This window comes from Bos taurus, chromosome 6 (genome assembly GCF_002263795.3).
Source record: "Bos taurus isolate L1 Dominette 01449 registration number 42190680 breed Hereford chromosome 6, ARS-UCD2.0, whole genome shotgun sequence".
Taxonomy (NCBI): Eukaryota; Metazoa; Chordata; class Mammalia; order Artiodactyla; family Bovidae; genus Bos; species Bos taurus.
The window spans coordinates 19,195,910-19,218,227 of record NC_037333.1 but is presented as its reverse complement, the minus strand read 5'-3'; the positions used below and the strand labels follow the sequence as shown (position 1 = coordinate 19,218,227).

Here is a 22,318-nt window from a genome sequence, read left to right as displayed (position 1 = left end):
GATTTCTAGTTCAGCCTCTTTCCCATTCTCAAGATTCATCCCATAATCACAAAGTAGCCATTGTAGTTCAGCCATGACTTCTATATTCCAGGCAAAAAGACAGAGGATATATATACTAATCAGTCACCTTTTTAAGTAGCTTTCAAGTTCCAAAAGCTGCACCTAATACTTTATGCTGACCAGAATTTAGTCACTTGACTACCCAAATATGTCAGGGAGGACAGGGAATATAATTGTCTATTGCTAACTCATTACTTGTTATGGGTTACTCATTACAATGTGGGAAACCCAGGTTTGATCCCTGGGTCGGGAAGATCCCCTGGAGAAGGAAATGGCAACCCACTCCAGTACTGTTGCCTGGAAAATCACATGGACAGAGGAGCCTTGTAGGCTACAGTCCATGGGGTTGCAAAGAGTTGGACACGACTGAGCAATTTCACTTTCAACTCATTACTTAGGACTTCCCTGGTGGCTCAGTGGTAAAGAATCTGCTTGCCAGAGCTGGAGAGCAAGAGACGCAGATTTGATCCCTGCCTGGGTCAGGAAGATCCCCTGGAGAAGGAAATGGCAACCCACTCCAGTACTCTTGCCTGGAGAATCCCATAGACAGAGGAGCCTGGTGGGCTACAGTTCATGGGGTTGTGAAAGAGTCAGACATGACATCGACTAAACAATAAACCCTTCACCTACTCAGAAAAAAAAAAGCCACTCTATTTTAAAGAAGGGAAAAACAAATATTAGTAACAACCTATCACTTTCTGCCACCAGTGCCTTTTATGACTTACACCAACCTATCTTTTGCTCCCATCTGCTGTTCTAAGCACTGTATGGCTTTACCCTGTATGGCTCCACAGAGCCTTGGTGGCCCCTGAGAACGCCCTTTATTGTCCTTCCCTCATCCTTTGCTTGATTCTGCAAGGCTTTGTCTCCCATCTCAACTGCCTCTGCTGCTTACCTCTCAGGCGTTGCTCAGATTGCATTTCTGGCAGGAAGCCTTTCTAGGACCACAGTCACAGTTACTCTCTGCCCCTCTCTGCTTCTTTCATCTCATCTGTCACAGCTCTTGTTAACTTTCAGCCAACATAGTAAAATTTCAAAGTTAGTTTTCATATCCTATGTGAGTCCCTCTTTCCCCTCACTTGCCTAGTAGAATAACTGCATCTACTCAATATTTAGTACATGTGTATTGAATTCCATTGCAGACCTAATGCTAGCAGGATAATAGGAGAAAGTCTTTTTGTGCAATAAGGGTGTTCTTTTTGTAAGGCAATATATATATATATATATATACACACACACACACACACATCAGCATTGTAAGTATCTTAGTCTACTTAATAGCTGTTGACTAATATACAGGTTGTTGGTTACTTCAGTGAATAGTCTGTTAGGTAGAAGTGTAAATAGCAGTCTGTTTGAAAATACTGGCTCCCTAAACATGTAGGAAACATTAACAGTCTGGGCCTCTTGGAACAAGGGCATTTGATGTGCCCGAGATTAGGGCACTTCACTCCGAACAAACAAGGAAAAAGGAAGGGGGACAATAAAACCTTTTATTTCTGAAAAGTACCTGAAAGCACCATAAATGGATGGATTTCAGGCTGGTCAGTGGGGCAAAAGGCAGCCCAGCCTGGGTGCCTCATATGTAATTGTTTGACAAACTTTTTCATGTGCTACTTTCTAAATTTCTTTTTCATGTTTTAGAGATATTTTCAAAATCCAGTTATTTGGGGAGGTTTTTACCTTGACTTGCATTTAATTATTTTGAGGTGTTTACTTTTTTCCCCCTTCTTCTTTTTTAAAAATTTATTTTATTCCAATCTAGTTGATTTACTAATTTTTTTTTTTCAAATATGGCACTTGGGATGCGTCTGTGATAACAATTCAGGTTGTATTAATATATAATTGTTAAGATTTATGGAACATCTTTCCTTTAAAATTAAAATGTTTTAACTTGCATTTCTTGATTGGGCCTGGAACTTACATAAAGGATGGCTTATTTCTGGGACTTCTTTTTAAAACTGCATATAAACCATCTACCAGGTATACAGTTGACTGAAGCATAATGTTGGAAGGACCTCCTAGATAGTTCATTTCTTCTCACTGCTTTCTGTTGAATGTCATGCCATGTCTAAAATCGGATTTTTAAGAATTTCCCCAGTGCATTTCTCTACCACTTATACTTGACTCTCTGCTCATCATTTCTTTGTGCAAGATTTTACATTAAATACCTATAGAGCAGCAGTAAGGATTAGTCATGGTACAGGGTTCACTTGGGGTGAGTAACACAGGCGGGAAAGGGCTAAAAGTAAGATTGGCAAACAAACCTGTGTGTGGAGTGCTCAGCAAGGGGAGGGTTGGTGAGTCAAATGAGGAAATGAGGAAAACACCAAAGATAAAATGCACAACAGTTTCATAGGAGTGTTAGTGCTTTGAAGGAGATGATGTTTGAGAATTGTCCAAAAATGGGAGCATCTGCCAGGATGGAGAAGAGTGTGGGCTGATATGGCAGGGAGCAGGTGTCAGGTACTGGAGACACAGAATCACTGTTGACCCCTCTCCCCTTGGTCTTCAAGACCTATTTGCTCGTCCCTCAGGGGTTAGTGAAGCCCACCTCTTCCTGTCACCAAACATAGATCATTTTATCTGCATGTCAGACTCCAGTCCATCCTGCGTATCATCACCATGCTAATATTCCCAGGTTATTTTTATCAGGTAATTCTCCTAAAGATAATGATGAAGTGTTCAGTTCTTGTAGACAAAGTGCATATTCCTCAGTCTGGAATTTAGGGAGCATCATGCTCTGGTACCACTCACCTATGATGTCTACCTCTTATTCTTCCCCTAGTTTTTGCCTATCTCTTTGGCTTGATAAGCCTCCTCTAAATCAATGAGACCCGTTTTGCTGTATAAATCTGCACACCTTGGATGGTCCACTGTCTTCTCTGTCTACCAGGCTTCAAGATCCACCTCAAGACCTCCTCTTCGAGGCTTTCTGTACAACTCTATGTGGATATGTGATGATTTCTTCACAAATCCCACGTGTGCCACCATTTTTGCTCATAAATGTTGCCTTGAATAAAAACATGATTGCTTTGTCTTTGTGTCTAGAGTATAGGCTCTTTGAGACCAGGGACCACACTATCCAATGATTTTGCATCTATTTTAATATCTGGTGTAGCACCATATACAGATTTGGTATAGAGCAAGATTTCTCAGTCTGGCACCATCACATTTTGAGCTGGATAATTTTTGTTATGGGGAGTTACCTGAGCATTGAAGGATGTTTAGCAGCATCACTATATACTCGCTAGATACTAGTGGTACCCTGTTCCCAGTGTGACTATAGAAAATGTCTTCATTTGTGCTAAGTGCCCCATAGACAGCAAAATATCCCCAGCTGAGAATTACTGTATAAACAGAATAAATTCTTATCAGTATCTTAGCAGGAATTGAAGACTATGAAAAGATTTGATTGATGGTTTACAGCATTTTAGGGTCTTGAACGATGACAAACTCAGCTGATAGAAGATTGGCAGTGTAAAATGGAACTTTCTCTTTTCTGTGATAAGCTATAGGAAGCCTATTATAGATTGATGAGTGATTATGATGTAACTTAAGGTGAAGGAAGGACAAAATGCCAGAAGTATACTGAAGTTGAAGTTTCCAAAATACTGAGTTTCAGTTTCTAATTCATTTTGAACCATTGTATACTTGGAAATATCCTTTCCAAGAAAATATTTGTTATTTAATAGGAAATTTATCTAGGGGTTCATTTTTAACTAATATCTTTGGATTGAGAACTATGTTTTGAAGCATATTTGAGAAAATCATTCTGAAATTGTGGGTGCAGGTTACTGTAAAGGGATAACCATTGACAAAAATCAGTTGTCTTTGTATATAGCTTTCCAATGTTTCTTCTTTTTTGGCTATTTGAGTACTGTCCTCAAGTTTAGCAAAATTCCAGCCCCAAGCAATACACACACAAGCAATATACACACACACAAAATACATGTGTGTGATTGTGTAGTCTAGACAGTGCTTACTGCTCACTCTGTTGCAAGTTCTTAGTTTTTTCTTTGATTATCAAACGGGTACATGACATAGATTCTACATGGTTGACGTGCTGCTGAACTAGGAATAATGCGTGATACCCTCTTTCCACAGCTGTGTGCCAGCCACAGTGCAAACATGGTGAATGTGTCGGGCCAAACAAGTGCAAGTGTCACCCTGGATTTGCCGGGAAGACCTGCAATCAAGGTAGGGAAACCCTGTGCAAAGTAGACAGTCATAAACCCTCTCTACTCCTCCCTGATATAGAAACTTAAGTTCTCATGCAGACCACTTTTCCATGACCATTGTCCCCAAACATGTGAGATGTCATTTTGCTGAAAGATAAAAATCGAATAATGATAAGTCTTGTTAAATCTACTTAATTGTGGGGCAGTTAAAGAATTTCGTCCTTTCATTCACTATTAATAATGAAAATGCATTTTGAAAAAGAAAATGACAGTGTCAGTAGAAGCCTTACGTCTGCTCCTCCTTGGTCTTCCACTAACTATTTGGAAAACTTTAGCAAACTCTTCGCCTCCTTGGATCTCTGTGAGGTGAAAACACTTTAATACGCAAAGTCAGGTAGGAGGTTTGGCTTGAAATTTTGAGGTCCCTTCCAACTCTGAGCTCTTTGATCTTTGTGATTCAATTCTCTTCAACTTTTGACCAGTTTGTGAGGTTCCTCTGAGAAATCAAGATTTTGATTAACCTAACAAGTTATTTTTAATTTGGTGTCAGTTGCTTTTAAAAGTAGATCTTTATTTAGTCCTCATGGTGCTAAGGTATTTTGCATATATTACCTGTTTATATCACTACAACAGCATTAGGAGGTAGAATGTTATTTATTATAATTAAGCTATAAATAGTATTTTCCTCTTGATGAGACATCGTATATAATCAGTGTTTTGTCCAGGTTCACAAAATCAATTGGTAAAAGATCTATGTCAACTTAGAGCTGTTGTCTATATAACTCATGTTCTTTCTACCAGTGTAGTTTTGGATGGCAAAAACATTGGAAATGTGATCCTCTGACTTGCTGCATCACAAGGCTGACAAGGCTTGTCTGTTTAATTTCAACCAAAATCTTTCTACCGTTCAGAGCTAAAAACAGATGTAAAGAAAAGATAGGGTTAGATTTCACTAGAAAGATTCAAGGATAAAAGGAGTAAAATTTTTCATTTATTCCTTAAAGTAATATTTCCTAGCATTTTAAATGTCAAATGAAACAGTTTGTATAGGGTCTAACTGTCCCATAGATACTTAGTTGACCTCATCTGATACAGAAATGATCTTGTTGAAATATTCTTGTTCTTCGGTATCTGATGTTCCTTGAAGTGTGTCATGTAAACTTGTGATTTATAGACATAGTTTTCACAAGAATCAGGCACACTGAAATTTAAAAGTATGGGTAATTGTTCCTGAACTACCAGATGAAATCCATGTTAGTGAAATGTGACATGTTTTTAAACCCATTTGATTTTAAAAACCCATTTAATTTCCTCTCCAGTGTGAGTTCTCAAGTAGCAGCATGTTCAGTTCTGATTATTGAGTTGTCAGTGTTCATCTTAGAGTGCCAGCATGCTTCTTTTTTTTTAAAGTGCTGAACATAAAGCATCGCAGGTTTCATTAATATGTCAGCACCATGAAACGCTGTCCTCATGCCAGGAATGTATACAAAGAAGATTATTAAAAGAAGCCACTGTTGAGGTTGCGGAGAAATTCATTTAAATTTATTTGCAGGAGCTACATCAACTTTAATATGATTCGTAGACACTAAAACTATCATTGGAACACGGATCCATCTCTGGGTATCTCTGATTTTCAGAAAACTAGTTGACTGTGTACCTTTCCTTGCAATAATATCTGTTTCTCTTAAGAAAAATGGAAATATACCAAGTTGAAATCTTGCCTTCCCAAACTAAATATAATTGGGGGAAAGAGGATTTTATCAGTGGCAAAATGGGATTTTACACCTGCAAAAATAGTGAGCCTTACTGAAAATGTAATTTCAAGTTAAATCCTGAATATAAAACTTGCTGCTGCTGCTAAGTCGCTTCAGTCGTGTCTGACTCTGTGCGACCCCATAGATGGCAGCCCACCAGGCTCCCCCGTCCCTGGGATTCTCCAGGCAAGAACACTGGAGTGGGCCTCCATTCCCTTCTCCAATGCATGAAAGTGAAAAGTGAAAGTGAAGTCGCTCAGTCATGTCCGACTCTTAGTGACCCCATGGACTGCAGCCCACCAGGCTCCCCCCTCCCTGGGATTCTCCAGGCAAGAGTACTGGAGTGGTGTGCCATTGCCTTCTCCATATAAAACTTGAGTCTACAGTAAACCTACATATTTTGATCATCTCTCTTTTCCTTTTTTACCATATAAGCAATTGTGGCAAGTTACATTCGTTGAGAGCAGGAACCATTTGTGGGGTCCCTCTGACTTCTTGGTTCCTGAAAATTTTTATCAAAATGATTTGCACATGATAAGTGCACGTGAAATATTTGCTTAGTGACTGTTTAATGTCATGGTTCTTGGTCCTAACACCATAGGAACTGAGAGAGTTCCCTGGAGCTGTTTGGTATAGCTCTTTATTCTTTGTATCCATGGACTATTTGTCAGGGTCAGAGAGGCTGCCGCAGTGATCCAGGTAGAGGCCAGAGAGCCCCAGAAATGTTGTTAAGTATTAGAACTAAGTGTTTATATCTGCTACATAACAAATTAACTTAGACTGATTTTATCCAGACGTTTTATCCATACGTTTTAATAAAATGGAAAACATGCCTCAGAGATATGAGAAATCAAGCAGGTTTTTTTTTTTTTTAAGCCCAGGGTGTTTTTGTTTATTTTTTGGCCACACCATAGGGCATGTAGGATCTTAGTTCCCTGACCAGGGATCAAACCCATGCCTCCTGCAATGGAAACACAGAGTCCTAACTAGGAGACCACCAGGGAATTCCCTGGTTTCTTTTTTCTTGAGGAGAGAAATGTTAAGAAGAGTTGGAATTGAAATAAATCTCCACAGAACTGGAAATTAGCATTTGATTAAAAGTAGGTTTGGGTATAAGGCAAAAATTATACCCACTAAAAATTGTGTTACGAGCTGTGTACTTTAAGAACTCACCCCTGGAGACTTGCTTGAACAGCTGAGTGAAGAGCTCGAATGGATGACAAGCACTTAATGAGTGCTTTTGGAGCTGCCAGAGAGCAGAGGAGCAGGGCAGGCCCACTTTGGAAGTGGCTTAATTTAGAAGCCTTGGTACAAGATTAGTGTGAATCTGCTGGTCATGGCTTGTGCTTCCCTCTGGGTCACACTCTGGATTTGCCATAGCCAGATCACATAGAAAATCGTAGGCATGGACTGACCATATTCATTCTAATCTGAACTCTGGCGAAATTTTTTTTTTCCAGCTTACTTTCTCTGGTAATTTTATTCATGAAGATTACTGCCCCCACCCCCCGCCAACCTTGGGCCTCTACCCATACAAATCCCCTTTCTCCTCAGCCAAAAAAGGATACTATTATAGATAATAGTGTTTTTCATAACTTTCCCATTAGAGAATTATTTGGGGCATGTAATGTATCATATCATTGCATATTTTCAGGAATGAAAGATATCCTGCTGAATTTACAGCATGCTTTACAGTATAATAATTTCAGAAGAAATAGTTCATAAGTATCAGTTATTAATCTCTTCACATGGTTTTTGTTTCAAATGTTGAATTCCTTATCCTAAGAAAAGAATCGGTATCTTGTGCCAGGGAACCAGACAGTCAACTGTGGTAAGCTAATTAGGTCTAAATTGATTGCCTTCCTTAGCACAATAGTTGGAGTGTTTTAACTAAGATTAAGGTAGTTTCTTAAGGCTTTATTTTTTGAATGATATGCGGTTTCAACCCCAGAAACCAATATTCATTTAAATTGGAAATTTAACTGGCTGTTAATAATGTGATAGTCTTGAAACAGGATGTGATTGCCTACTTTGGGACCTACTCATAATATTTTGGTAAGCTAATAATGGCAATACCACTTTTTTTGGAGAAAGCTTCTAATGTATATTCTTTTTTTCCCCCAACCCCTGATATCTCAATCCTATCTGTGTCTGGGCAGGGTCTCTTAGGTATATTCTAATTAAAAGTGACCTAAATGTGACATTAGTTCTTACACCTGAATGAATACATAAATGATCTATCATGTTACTTATTTAAATGAGATCTTTATGCAGATCATAAGTTTATGCATGATTATGTAAGGTTTTAAACTGTTGTACAACATACTAATATAGGAAAAGATATTAAGTTGGTCATTTAAAACCTAGATGTACCTAAACAGAGCAGGTTGATTATAGTCAATTTTTGTATAATCTTTGAATTTTCTCTTTGTTGATGACTAAAATCATTTTTAAAATGACCATCTCTTTTTTGTGTGTGCTTAAAAAAGTTGATATGAAGATGTGGATTGTTAACTTATAATGTTTGTGTGTTCTTCGGAAGCAAGATAGCAGTGATAAATTTTAAGAAACACAGAAATTAAAACTGAAAAAGAGAAGCCAGAAGAACTAGAAACTTATTTTTGTAAAGTATCTAAAGCATTCTTTTTGAACTCCACCAACTTTATGTAATTGTTTAATATATACTTACAAAGATTTTTAGGGCTAAAATGACATCAGTTCAAAGTTGACTCTTATTACCTTCTTCCTGGTGTGAAGACGAGCACCTCTACCCAACTCCTCTTGACCAAGGCAGTGAACAGCCTCTTTTGCAACCCCCGGATCATCCAGCCACCAGTTTGCCTTCAAGGGGTGAGCGTGCGTCGTCTCAGGTGGCCTGACCCCCACCTGCACGGCTTCCTGCAGTGTTGTCATTTCTTGCCGGTGTCCTGAAGGCTCCCCCAGGAGCGCCCAGTCCTCCGTGTCCTGAGCATGTGAAGCAAGTGGCAGGAATTGTCAGCTGGTGCCGATTCTCTGCGCTCCTAAAAGCCTGGCGCCTCTGCTGTCCTTTCCCTGCCTCAAGTACCTGTGGCCTTTCTTCTTCTCTTCTGAGTTTCAAACTTTTTCTCAGAGAATCAGATAACAAAGTAGCTTCTGTTTTCTTACGTAGGCGAAGTCAGGAATTCCACAGCACCTGAGACTGGGGTTTTGATGACTTCTGCTGAATAGATTTTAGAAGTGTGCAAGTTCTCTTCCCCACCACCACATTTGGTGTATAGAGTTTTAGGTCACCTGGAAATCAGACCATATGTGAGCTTCCCTCTTTTGGTGAACCAGCTTGCCTGGTGGCTCAGATGGTAAAGCATCTGCCTGCAATGTGGGAGACCTGGGTTCAATCCCTGGGTTGGGAAGATCCCCTGGAGAAGGAAATGGCAACCCACTCCAGTACTCTTGCCTAGAAAATTCCATGGACTGAGGAGCCTGGTAGGTTACAGTCCATGGGGTCGAAAAGAGTCGGACACAACTGAGCAACTTCACTTTCACTTTCTTGTGATATTAGAAAGTCTGAGTTCTGGTTCCAGCACAGGCCTTAAGAGGCTCTGTCATCGTGCTCAGTAGTGTCTGACTCTTTGCAATCCCATGGACTGTAGCCCTCCAGCCTCCTCTGTCCATGAAATTTCCCAGGCAAGAATATTGGAGGGGGCTGCCATCTCCTACTCCAGAGGATCTTCTTGACCCAGTGTTTGAACCCATGTCTCTTGCATCTCCTTTCTTGGCAGGCAGATTCTTTACCACTAGCACCACCTTGGAAGGCCCAAGTGGCTCTATAATTGTGAGCAAATCTTGGCATACCAATTAATAATAGGAGAGTAATTCCTGTTCTGGTCATCTGCAGGGCTGGCGTGAGAATAGAAACACCCAAAATATTAACGTCTTCATTAGGCTGGAAAGTTTTGTAGAAAAATTAAATGGCAGTATAACTTTACAGTATTTCTGAAAGACTTTTTTTCCTCACTCATAAATTTAGGAACTTAGAATGACTGAGTTAAATTCATTTAAATTATTATTGCCTGTGCTCATAGGGAACTTGATTTGGATCAAGAAATTCGGGCAATAGGATGAGTTTCAGAATCATTGAAAATTTAAGGGGTAAGAGTTATGACGGTTGACATACTGAGATCTGTTTGCCTGTGGCCTCCACTTGAGTCAGACAAAATGCAAAAGCTTATTAGACTTCTGAGGCATTGCATAGTTTAAGTCTCAAAGGAAGAAAAATATGTCCAAATTACATTAAATGAATGAAAGGTGATATTCCTTAAAAATCCATGGCATTATTTCACTCAATGAATCTCTTCCAGATTTTCAAGTTAATTTTCATTGTCTGCATGCTAATAAAATTTCTGATTCTTTTTTCTTCCTGAAGTGTAATTATAATGCTATGCAGCTTGCATTTTTGTCCTGGACCAGCTCCTTCCCACTTCCCCTCCCCCCACCCCAATCCAAGCTCCTGAATTCACCCACTTGCTTAAATATACTCCTGACTGTAATAGACACTCCTTAAGGATTGTATATATAACAATATGAGTATTTGAATGTAAGTGGTTTAATTGTAAACTTCTGTCATTGATGTGATAAGATAGGTACATGATAAAGTCATTCATTTTTTTATAATAGATTTTCCTTATGAAGTATATTACATTACAAACTTCTAGAGAAAGACCAAAATTTAAGTAAATTTAAAACAAAGACACAAGTTTTCTTTCCTGCATTCTTTCGTCAACTTCTAAGAGTGATCTGAGAAAGTGCGATCAAGGGGAATTTACTTGTTCTTTATAATCTGCTCGTTATTGTAGGAGCCTTTCCTATAAATTGGAAGTGTCATTTTCGAATTTCTGACTTAATTTGATAGTAATAAAAATGTTACAAGGGCTATTACGCTAGAGATTTTGGGAGCAGGAAACATCAACTCAATTTTATAAGGTCAATAAGGAAATAAGGTATTAGTCCCTCAGTCGTATCCTACTCTTTGTGACCCTGTGGACTCTAGCCCGTCAGGCTCCTCTGTCCATGGAATTACCCAGGCAAGAATACTAGAAGGGGTAGCCATTTCCTTCTCCAGGGAATCTTCCCAACCCAGGGATTGAACCTGAGTCTCCTGCATTGCAGGCAGAAATAAAGTACAAGATAGTAATCATAGACTAGAAACTCTAAAGAATATTGAGGAAAAGGAAGTTCATCACAGGACACCAGATGCTTTTAATCTGTTGAAGCGCCCTGCCTTAGAGTTCTAATATTTGGTAAATACTGAAAATCATGGATAATTGTGGAATTCTATTTCATCATTTCTGCAGTGGTTTTATAAGGGTCAGTGGGAAGTTTTTAGGAGACTTGCGTATGGCAGATGGGGCAATGGTGGCAGTCACTCAGGACGTGGACAGTGGCCAGCTGTCGGGGGGTGTCACCCAGCCTGTCACCAGCTGTTAGAGTACAGCTTTCTCAAATTGCTTTCAGCCTATTTGGATGCTTATGTGTCAATTTAATAATAGTAAAATAGCCAACACGTGTCTCCATATTTGCCCCCCTAAATACTGCATGTTTATTTAATTTTCCATATCATTTCATAGGTGATTCTCAGGTTTGTTTGGGTCTTTTTTATTGGAATTATGATATCTTAGTGATTTTTCATTTCCTTTCAGTTTTATGCTTCTTAACCCCTAAGTGTTTTTTTCTTATGGGAAGGGAAAGGTAAATTTGACTGAAGACCACCACCAACCCCAGTCTGAGTCGCAAAGACTCCCCTGGGCATCCTCAGGGCCACTTTATCCACCAAGACTGGAGCGGCCTCAGCTGGGCTTCAGCTTTAGTTCATGACCGTAGTGTCTGCAGACATTTCCATTGGCATAAATACGCCTTGTATACGAGCTGCCTGGTGCTATAAACATCTAACCAATCCCATCCGGAAACCACAGAAGTTTCTGATGCTTTTTAAGGGTTCTTAATTGACATGTTTTATATCCATCAGTATGCTTCCCTTGGGGTATAGAATTCAGTCTTACTCTATTCTTTGTTGTTCTATTCTAAAACACAAAGCCTTTCTCTTAATGTATTCAGATTTAAATACTATTTACTATAATATCAGTCAGTTCAGTCGCTCAGTCGTGTCCGGCTCTGCGACCCCATGAATCGCAGCATGCCAGGCCTCCCTGTCCATCACTAACTCCCAGAGTTCACTCAAACTCATGTCCATCAAGTCGGTGATGCCATCCAGCCGTCTCATCCTCTGTTGTCCCCTTCTCCTAATATCATTCAGGGATTTATCAAAGCCAGATGTGAATCTGCAGGGACACATTAAGCATTGTAATTAACTCTTAGAACATGAGAAATGACTGCTTGACTCTAATTTTTAATAAATACTGAAAAACAAGGTAGAAGAATATAAGAAGTGGAATGGATTTCTTTCTCTGTCTTTTCTCTTTGATTTAAAAATTTTACTCATTTTAACAGAGGGGGGAAAATCAAATTTTTGTTGATATTATAATTTGCAAAGCAGTTTCTTTGAGGAAATTTTTTGAAATAAAAAATTTTAATTATGATTCTGTTTTGAATATCCTTGACTGGGGAAGAGTGTATGAAGTTTAAAAATAAAGAAAGCATAGGAGATGATGAAGGTATCTGGTTTATTTATGTAACCTCCCCAGGCTTCACCCAGCTGGGGATCTGCTCACAGTTGTGTTAAGGTTAGAAAATAGACTAAATCGGCAAGTTGGTAAAACAGTTTTAAAATTTTTATATGAAATAACTACTTGATGGTTTTAAAAAACAGTGTACTTGGTTACATTAAGTATATAAAAATGTATACATTAAGTATATAAAAAAGTATAGACTTTTAATAAATGAGCAGGTCAGATTTAAATTTAGTTAGATTTGAAAACAACTTGTAACTAGATATATTTCCAATTTGATGACATGGATTAATAGATAATTAAATTAGGCTAATCAGGTGCCTTTGCTGGCAGTCCTGACAAAATAAACACGTCATATTTCTTTTTAATGAAATCTGTATTTTGGGCATTAGTGTTTCAGTGTATATTTGTCATGAGATTTATTTTCACTTGAGGCAATGTTCAACTTGGGTTGGAAAAGTCTCACGTGAAGTTCATTAGCTCCCTTCGTATTGATATTTAAACCAGTAAACCTAAAATACAGGATGATAGTCTATTATGTATTGTCCATTTGTATTTCTATATGCCCTTCCTAACTGCAGAATGAATGAAAATAATGTTGGAGGGTCTTTTTTTAAGTTTATTTTGTGACTCGAATGGTTTACTATAGTAGGAGACTGAAGCTTCTTTAATCTGAGATTAGTTTATAGACTATGAATAAGAGGAACCTCAACAGTGATCACTCTAATTCATTGAGCTTCTATCCTCTTAAAAAAAAATAGCCTTTCTTTGGGAAGGTCAAAGCAGTCTAATATTAAAAATCCGTATACTTTCTACAAACTAAGATAGGTTCACACAGTATCTTCTTTAAACAGAGACAAGAAGTTGAAGTAGGAAGATCACATGGACCAGAGTGAATCTAGCAGTATAACCCCAGATATTTTGAGGATGTTGAAGTCAGATAGATGGTGTGTACACTGCTCTTTCTAGGGATGATAAGCCATGTATGTGTCGGTGAGGAGAATCTCCCCAACTGTCCTCTGTAAAGAGAGATCACACATGTTAGATTAAGTCCCAGAAATTCACACAGCCTTCCATTGTTATAAGGCTTCTGGTCACCTTTGCTAGCAGACTCTTCACAGCTCTAGTGTAACCAGCATTAAAATGAAGACACTGTGAGCAAACGATCTCTTATGTTTATGGCTGGTTACGATAGCTTGATTGACTTTTTCCCTTTATTCTTCGGCATAGAGAAGCATTTGCAGTGGTTCGCAGTGGTGTCGAGGTTTTGTCATCTCTCTGCTTCCTCCCCGTTCTCTGCAGACCTAAACGAGTGTGGCCTGAAGCCGCGGCCCTGCAAGCACAGGTGCATGAACACTTTCGGCAGCTACAAGTGCTACTGTCTCAGTGGATACATGCTTCTGCCGGATGGGTCCTGCTCAAGTATGTCAAGAATCTTAACTGCTTTATAAGTGCTCTGGGCTTGACTGCACGCCATGCCCGGCAAGTGTGTGAGAGTGGCCTCCTAACCTCCTCCCAAGCAGGATGTGAGCGTGTGTTTGTATGTGTGCCTGAGGAATGGAAAACCAGAAGAGCTGCCCACTGTAGATGTCTAGCATTCTTTTACTGTGGGTGCCAATGTCAAATTAATTTGGAAATGGTCTTCTGATGTTATTCCTAGCACATTTTCCCTGTCTTCCATCTGGTTTAAGAACTGTTCCATGTAGAAAAAGAACTTTGGTGACCATTTGAGGACTGTTGTGCTCTCCATAAGGCTGGGCAGTAAACTGTTGGCTGGTAGGGAATCCACCCAGCCTGGTTATTGAGTATAAACCACCCACAAGTGGTTTATACTCAATAAACCACTCACTTCAGTTTTACATTTCTTTATAATAGTCTGAAGGCTAAGTTACAGCTTTTTTCTTGAAAAAAGCATAGTTCAAATGAAAAAAAAATGCTTATAATAACTTAAAAGTAGATTTCACATGTGTCTTTGTAAGAAAGAAATGGATGGTGTTTCCTACTGTCATTTGGATGTGTTTTATAAATGGACAATGGCCTAAAATTCTCTGCAGGCTGAATGTTGAATTGAGGTTGTGGTTATAGGATATCTAATAGTTAATGACTTGAATTTTATTTTTACTGAAATAGATCAGCTAGATCAGTTAATTATCAATAGGTATCAGCTATCTCTAATTGGATTGCATTTTATAAAATAAAAGGTTAGCTAATTTTATTATTTCATATTTAGCGTGGAACTTTTTGCAGTGCGGCGAGTTCATGCTTATGAACAAGTGGGAGGGATGCTAGACTCCTCTATCTTTGTACAGCTCACTGGGAAATGTGCTATACCTGGAGACATTTAAGGGATGGTTGAGGCAATTACTTGGATGTTTTAGCTAAGACCAACACTTAATATGAGTAATCAGGGAAAAATAACCTCCATTTTCTATTTGGCTTGGCCACTGGAAAAAGTTCCATATGATTTTTCCAAGTTTTACATTTGTCTTTTAGTTCTTCAGATGCATTAAGGATCTTCCCCAGATACTAACAGAACTGGTTCACTTCTTAATCATCTCTGAGGGAAGAGATCTCCTTCCTATTTTTGACTTTTTTTTTAGATTGTTGGAGAATTAAGCCCGTTTTGTCTTCATTGTTGGTTCCGTGTCACTGATTTCAGGATAAGTAGAAAACATAGCTGTTTTGGGGACCAGGCATGCTCCCCGTCTCTGAGGCAGACAGTCCCTGTCTTTCCAGGTGCCCTGACGTGCTCCATGGCAAACTGTCAGTATGGCTGTGATGTTGTCAAAGGTCAAATTCGGTGCAAGTGCCCCTCTCCTGGGCTCCAGCTGGCTCCTGACGGGAGGACCTGTGTGGGTGAGTTGTAAGTCCAAGCATCTCTGTCAGCAGCCTCTTGAGGGTAAGGAAGAAAATGAAATATGATGGAGAGAAAGGAAAAGGGCAGTTAAATAACATCAGGAAATTAGTTGCCCTTGAGAGGCTGTCACATGTCTCACAGGGGGACCCACTCTCTCTGTGAAGACCTTGTGAGGGGCAGGAGGAAGGTGCAGCCAGAGGAAACCGCATGTGCCAAGGCACTGACGTTGAGAGGGAGCGCAGTGTTCAGGGAACAAGAAAAGCTCAGTATTTCTAGGACATAAGGGCAGTGAGCGTTGAAGCTGAGCAGGTAGACAGGGCTAGACTGCATGTCCTGCACTTAAGGATTTGATTTTTTTCTCCTGTAAATTAGGAAGGCAGTAAAGATAAGAGTGTGGGCTTTGATTTCAAAGCTGGCTCTGCCATAGACTTGATATGTAACCTTAGGTAAGAGACTTCCTTTCTTTGAGCTTGAGTCTTCTCATTTTTAAAATGGGAGTAATGCCATATGGAACCCTTGTGAGGATTGAATGAGATCATGGATGCAAAGAGCTTAGCATCTAGTAAGCTAAGCTTGTAGTACCTTACATGGAGTAAGCACTGAGTGAATGGAGGTGTTTGGGGACTTGAGAGATATTTATTGAGTACTTTCTATATTCCAGACACTGTTAAGTGCTAGGATGTAGAGTAATGGACAAAGCAGACCAGATTTTAATCCTTACAAAACTGATATTTTAATGGGAGGGACAGAAAAGAAAGAAATATCCAGTGAAATTACAAACAATATCAACTGTTAATATGAGGTACTAAGAGAGTGAAAAACAGAAAGGATCTGTTTTAGAAAATAATGGTCAAGATAGCCATAAAGTAAGACCTGGACTGCTGGCCATGTGAAGAATCAGCCAAGCAGGTGAACATGTTCTAGAGCACTGCAGTGAAAGAGAGGCTGACTTCTTTGAGGTTTGGAAAGAAAGAAGACCATACCCTTAAGTACACAGTATGAGGGGTGGTGGCTTAAGATACAGCCGGTGAGGGAGGTGAGGACTGTTTATTACAGGGTCACCAAAGACATGGTGAGGAACGAGGAATGGATTCAGAAAGCAAGTAGAAACAGTTGAGAGTTTTGAGCTTGGTAACAATCCCTTCTTAGGTCTCGAGAGTGAAAGTCGCTCAGTCATGTCTGATTCTTTGCGACCTCATGGACTGTAGCCTGCCAGGCTCCTCTGTCCATGGAATTCTTCAGGCAAGAATACTAGAGTGTGTAGACATTCCCTTCTGCAGGAGATCAAACCCAGGTCTCCCTCATTGCAGGCGGATTCTTTACCATCTGAGCTCCCAGGGAAGCCCTCTTATGTCTTAATAAAATCGTTTGTTGGCAATTGAATGGGAATGCTTTGGAGGGGATAAGATTGGCAGAGGACAGGCCAGTTTGGAGGCTCCTATAATAGTCTATCCTGGGAGAGCTTGGACTATAGTCATGGCAGTAGGTGAAGAGCAGAGTAAATGAGTTCACAGAATTTTCCAGAGAAACAAACAGCTGGGATCAATGATGTAGAGATTAAGGGAAATGGGGTTGTCAAGGATGACTCATGTTTCTAGTTCAGGCTAGCAGGGGGATATAGGTGTAGTGCATCCTGTGATGTGGTGCAAGAGGAGGACAGCTTGGGTTGTAAGGATGAATTGAAATTTGGAGATACAGAATTTATGTTGCCTGCCAGGGCCACCAGCCGGATAACATTTATGATGAGCCACTACGTCAGGCAACCGTTTGCAGATAATTGTTTATTTTAAAATCTACTCCACCTGAACATGCTGTTGCTCTTCCTAAAATGCAATTGGCTTCTGTTTCTAGACATTGATGAATGTGCTACTGGAAGAGCCTCCTGCCCCAGACACAGGCAGTGTGTGAACACTTTTGGGAGTTACATCTGCAAATGTCATAAAGGCTTCGACCTCATGTACATAGGAGGCAAATACCAATGTCACGGTAATAAACCCCAGCCATTGCATTGTGTTGTGTTTTTCCTGTGGAGCGGAAAGATCTCTTAATTATGATGATGACTGGGATGTCAAGGGCACAGGAGGTTACTGGCAATTAAATTAAGCAGACGTGAAATTCAAACCCTAGTAGTCATGGATGCAAATGTACTTTATTTCTTCCCTTTATCTGCGATTTTACGTGAACATTCACATTGCAAAAAAGAGGCCTTTTTTTTTTTGAAACTATGTATTTTTTGTGACTCATTATTTATCTCCCAAATAAACCTCTTCTTTTCCTACTTCCTGATGCAGATATAGATGAATGCTCCCTTGGGCAGTATCAGTGCAGCAGCTTTGCGCGATGTTACAACATACACGGGTCCTACAAGTGTAAATGTAAAGACGGATACCAGGGCGATGGACTGAATTGTGTGTGTGAGTCATGCTTCTCTCCCAGCTCTGAATTCCAGCAGGAAGTACAGGGTCACACAAAGGCCATTGCTAGAGAAGATAAGGAACAAGATTAAGTATCAAAGAAATATCGTTTTTCATAGCTAGTAAAACTAGTCTTTGATTTCCACAAATAAAAATCACTTGCTCAGGTGTTTTAAAAAATTAAAGACTCAATGATAGACTCTAATCTTAAAAGCATTGAGTTCCTTGACTGAACTCTCTCAATAGCTTCTCTTTAGCAGGTAAGGCATTTTAGAGCCCTTCCTGAGAATTTGATTTTGTTACAATCAGAAATAAATCTATGTTTGTCATTATCATTAGACTAAAATGCTGGGATAATCTGAATATTTTGTACATTTGTGTTCCTCTGGTTTATGCCTCCAATTCTGCTATTAAAAAAGCATTTCTTTATTTATTTTCTCTATGTTCAGAACTGTTTTGCTTTTTAAAACTTTATACATTCTATTTGTAGTATGGCTATGTTAGTAGATAAACATGGAAAAAAATACCCTCCAAGATGAAAGTTTCACAAACCAAAGGCCACAATTTAGCATACATTTCATGCAGCAATAGATAAATTAAAAATTTCTGTAGTAAAATATTTACTGAAGATCATGGAGCATAAAATCAGGATTAAAGGATTTTTGAAGGGTCATGTGGTTATATGCCCAGTCTGGAGTAGATCATTCCAGAAAGATTAAATATTAATTCCTTTTGGTGAATACAATCAAGGACAAAGTTTCCACAGATGATCTTCATGATCTCTGGACATTTTTCTAAAAAGCAATTGTATAAATTAATAAAGGGGAAGGAAAGCCAAATATTAAACAATAAATAGAGCATTTAGTGAGAATGTGTTTGTGTGAATTGAATTTATATGAAGTGTGGAAAAGAAAAGTATTAGTCTTTAGACAATTCTAAACACGATTTTATATTGCTAATATACACGTACCATGGGGACATTTAACATTGACTCTAAATATACATTTCTCATACTTTAAAATTTTAGAATATCTCTGCATTAAAAAAAAATCTCATCGATTCTTGTTTCTTTCTACTTTACAAATACTTAAAACTGTGTTTTGATACATTTCACTTTAGAAACACAATATAATTCTTTGTACATCCACCAGATATGTTTATGCGATGTGTGTTTGAGTATATATATGTATATATTATATATACACACTAGTACTTGCTTTTTTCTTCTTAAACAGCATGACTTACATTAGGGGAATATTCTAAATGTAAAAAGTAAGCCTCATTGGCATGAGGTATTTTGATGTGTTTGTTTCTTACAAGTCGATATCTTTGTTTTTAAGGAGAGATGGTTATGCACTAATTAAAATATATTTACTCTTCTAGATATTCCAAGAGTAATGATTGAACCTTCAGGTCCTATTCATGTTCCAAAGGGAAATGGTACCATCTCAAAGGGCGATGGAGGACACGGTAATTGGATTCCTGATGTCAGAAGTACTAGGTGGCCTCTGAAGACACCATACATGCCTCCCGTCATGATCGACAGGCCCACTTCTAAGCCAACAGCTAGGCCTACACCAAAGCCAATACCAGAGCCTACACCCCCTCCACCCCCACCCACAGAACTCAGAACACCTCCACCAGCAACAGCCCCGGAAAGACCAACCACCAGACTGACAACCGTAGCACCAGTTGCCACCACGTCTCCAAGAGAGATCACAGTTGACAACAAGATACAGACGGATACTCAGAAACCTCGAGGAGATGTGTTCAGTAAGTCACAAATGCTGCCACATTTGGGGGGACTTTTCCTCCAGTTCTTTTGAGATGTAATTGACATTCAGCATTGTAGAAGTTTAAGGACGTACAGCATATAATGGTTTGACTTATACTGTGCTGTGCTGAGTCACTCAGTTGTGTCCCGTTCTTTGCAACTCCATGGACTGTAGCCCACCAGGTTCCTCTGTCTATGGGGATTCTCCAGGCAAGAATACTGGAGTGGCTTGTCATGCCCTCCTCCAGGGGGTCTTCCCAATCCAGAGATCGAACCCAGGTCTTTTGCCCATTTTTTAATTGAATTATTGGTGGTGGTTTTTTTTTTTTTTTTTGCTATAAAGTTATATGAGTTTCCTGCATATTTTAGATACTAACTCCTTGCCAGATATATGATTTGCAAATATTTTTCCTCATTCTGTAGGCTGTCTCTTCACTCTGTTGATGCTTTCTTTTGCTGTGCAGCAGCTTTCTAGTTTGATGTCATCCTGCTTATTATTTTCTTGCTTGTGCTTTAGGTCCCATCAAAGGAAATCATTGCCAAGATCCGTGTTGAGGAACTTTCTTCCTGTTTTCTTCTAGGAGTTTTGTGGTTTCAGGTCTTTTGTTCAAGTCTTAAATTCATTTCAAGCTAATTTTTGTGAGTAGTATAAGGGTCTGGATTCATTCTTTTTTACCTGTTATTATCCAGTTTTCCCAGCACCATTTATAAAGAGACTGAATTTTCTCCTTTAAGTATTCTTGGGTCCCTTGTCAAATGTTATTTGACCTTATGTGCTTGGGTTTATTTTTGAGCTCCTGATTTTGTTCCATTGGTCTAAATGTCCGTTTTTATGCCAGTACCATACTGATTGATGACTGTATCTTTCTAGTATACCTTAAGGTCAGGAAGTGTGTGCCGACCACCTTGTTCTTCTTTCTCAGGATTGCTTTGGCTGTTTGTGGTCTTTTGTGTTAGCCACAGGCCATGTCTTGAATAAGAACCAGTTATACATAGTATAAGTCATGTATCCGTATTGTGACATATTATAAAGAGCTATATAAAAGTCTGTCAATTGGGCAACTAAGAATGTGAGTGGAAAAGGAAAGAATAAGTAGATCATAGCTTCTATTCAGTATGAGAATTCTCCTAACCTATTCAGATTTAGTTGAAAACTTTCAGAGATGGGGAGCTTAACATAGCACATGCCATTTAACTTTTAATCTAAGTGTTCATTCATTCAACCAGTAAACATTTTAGAATGCCAGGCCCTGTATTAGGCACTGGCCTTACGAAGGTAAAACAGAAAAGCATACACGCTGATGGAAAAGACAGTTGCCCCGAAGATAACTGTAGTACTTAGTTAGTGGGAGAGAAGTGGAGGTAGGGAAGAGGGGTACCTAACTGGCCAGGGACAGTTTGGGGAATGGGGAGGCTTCTTGAGTGAAATGGGGCAAAGGGGATTAAAAAAAGGGAGGCATGGTTCATGGGCACAGCAGAGGCGCAAGGGTAGGAAGCAGCAAAGCATATGCAATAAAGTCCCAGCAAACCGGCAGGCTGAGCCAAGGACTGAGAAGAAAAACTGGCCAACTACCCCTTGTCTTTACTGTAAACTGGTGGTTAGATCTATACGGGAACCAGGTTGGATTCAAGATTCCAGATTTTTAATGGGTGTCAATGGAGATAGAGGCTGTAGGTAAAGAAGTTTTGAAAGTGGGGAAGAGGTTGTCCCCTTATTACTAGAACAAAATTTGCTTTGTTCAACCTCTTTTTGAGCCTTTTAATGTGTTTTTTTTTTTTAATAGTCTCTTTCTTCCCATTATTCCTCTCTATACCAACACACATGAATTTAAAAATAACATTGACGTTCACCCCTAGCATTTAGCAGGATAAAACTGGGGAGATGCAGGGCTCCAATGATGTTTGAGAGTACTCGTTTTAAGAGACTGTGATCTTAAAGACTTGCCCTCAGAAAGAATTACCTTGATCCCATGCCAAGACTGTTGGATGCGGCAGATAGCGTGGCTGCTTTGGGATACTCCTGCCAAAAATTAAATTCCACTCTCAGTTCATCTTCAGTCATAGCTGCTGGTTAAATTAGCATGGATGAGGATATTTTGGAAGCTTCTTAATTTGCTGTCTGGAGTCTATAGCATATATTCCAAGTAAGGGAGTGGTTCTAAGATTTTAATTCATAATATAAAGAAAAGTTCTATTTAACAACCTCTTCCACTAAACATATATATCTTTCAATGTAAAGAAAAATACAATCAAAGTAAGGGGCTATTTGGAGACTGCCCAACAGTGGCTGTAACTAACATCAACTGAAAATTCATGAAATGAGGAGAGCCAAAGCCTATTCTCAGACCAGTGGAGAGTAAGGATGGCTTAAGAAATTACGAACTTGGGTAAACTCCAGGAGATAGTGAGGGACAGGGAGGCCTGATGTGCTGCGGTCTATGAGGCTGCAGAGTCAGACACAACTTAGTGATTGAACAACAACAACAGCAAGAAATAATTATGCCAGAAATGAAGAAAGTATCCAATGAATAAATGGTGTTGAACTGAAATAGTGTTAAGGTTCCTCTGCCAGGTATGTTATAGTGCAGATTCATGGGCAGGTATCTAATCAGCAAG

General features: G+C 39.3%; 1 protein-coding gene across 6 annotated transcripts in view; it reads left to right on the top strand.

Annotated features, from left to right (window-relative positions):
• Positions 1 to 22,318, top strand: part of NPNT (nephronectin) — an 80,321-nt gene that overhangs the window by 36,007 nt on the left and 21,996 nt on the right. For 3 of the 6 annotated variants that reach the window (XM_024993512.2, XM_024993516.2, XM_024993511.2), the window contains 7 exons: positions 4,168 to 4,260; positions 8,753 to 8,845; positions 13,960 to 14,079; positions 15,394 to 15,513; positions 17,366 to 17,500; positions 17,806 to 17,928; positions 19,312 to 19,701. In XM_024993512.2, the coding sequence (XP_024849280.1) occupies positions 4,168 to 4,260; positions 8,753 to 8,845; positions 13,960 to 14,079; positions 15,394 to 15,513; positions 17,366 to 17,500; positions 17,806 to 17,928; positions 19,312 to 19,701 (1,074 nt within the window). The remainder of the gene's footprint in view (positions 1 to 4,167; positions 4,261 to 8,752; positions 8,846 to 13,959; positions 14,080 to 15,393; positions 15,514 to 17,365; positions 17,501 to 17,805; positions 17,929 to 19,311; positions 19,702 to 22,318) is intronic. The other 3 variants (XM_024993514.2, XM_059887713.1, XM_024993513.2) reach the window with 1 other exon arrangement.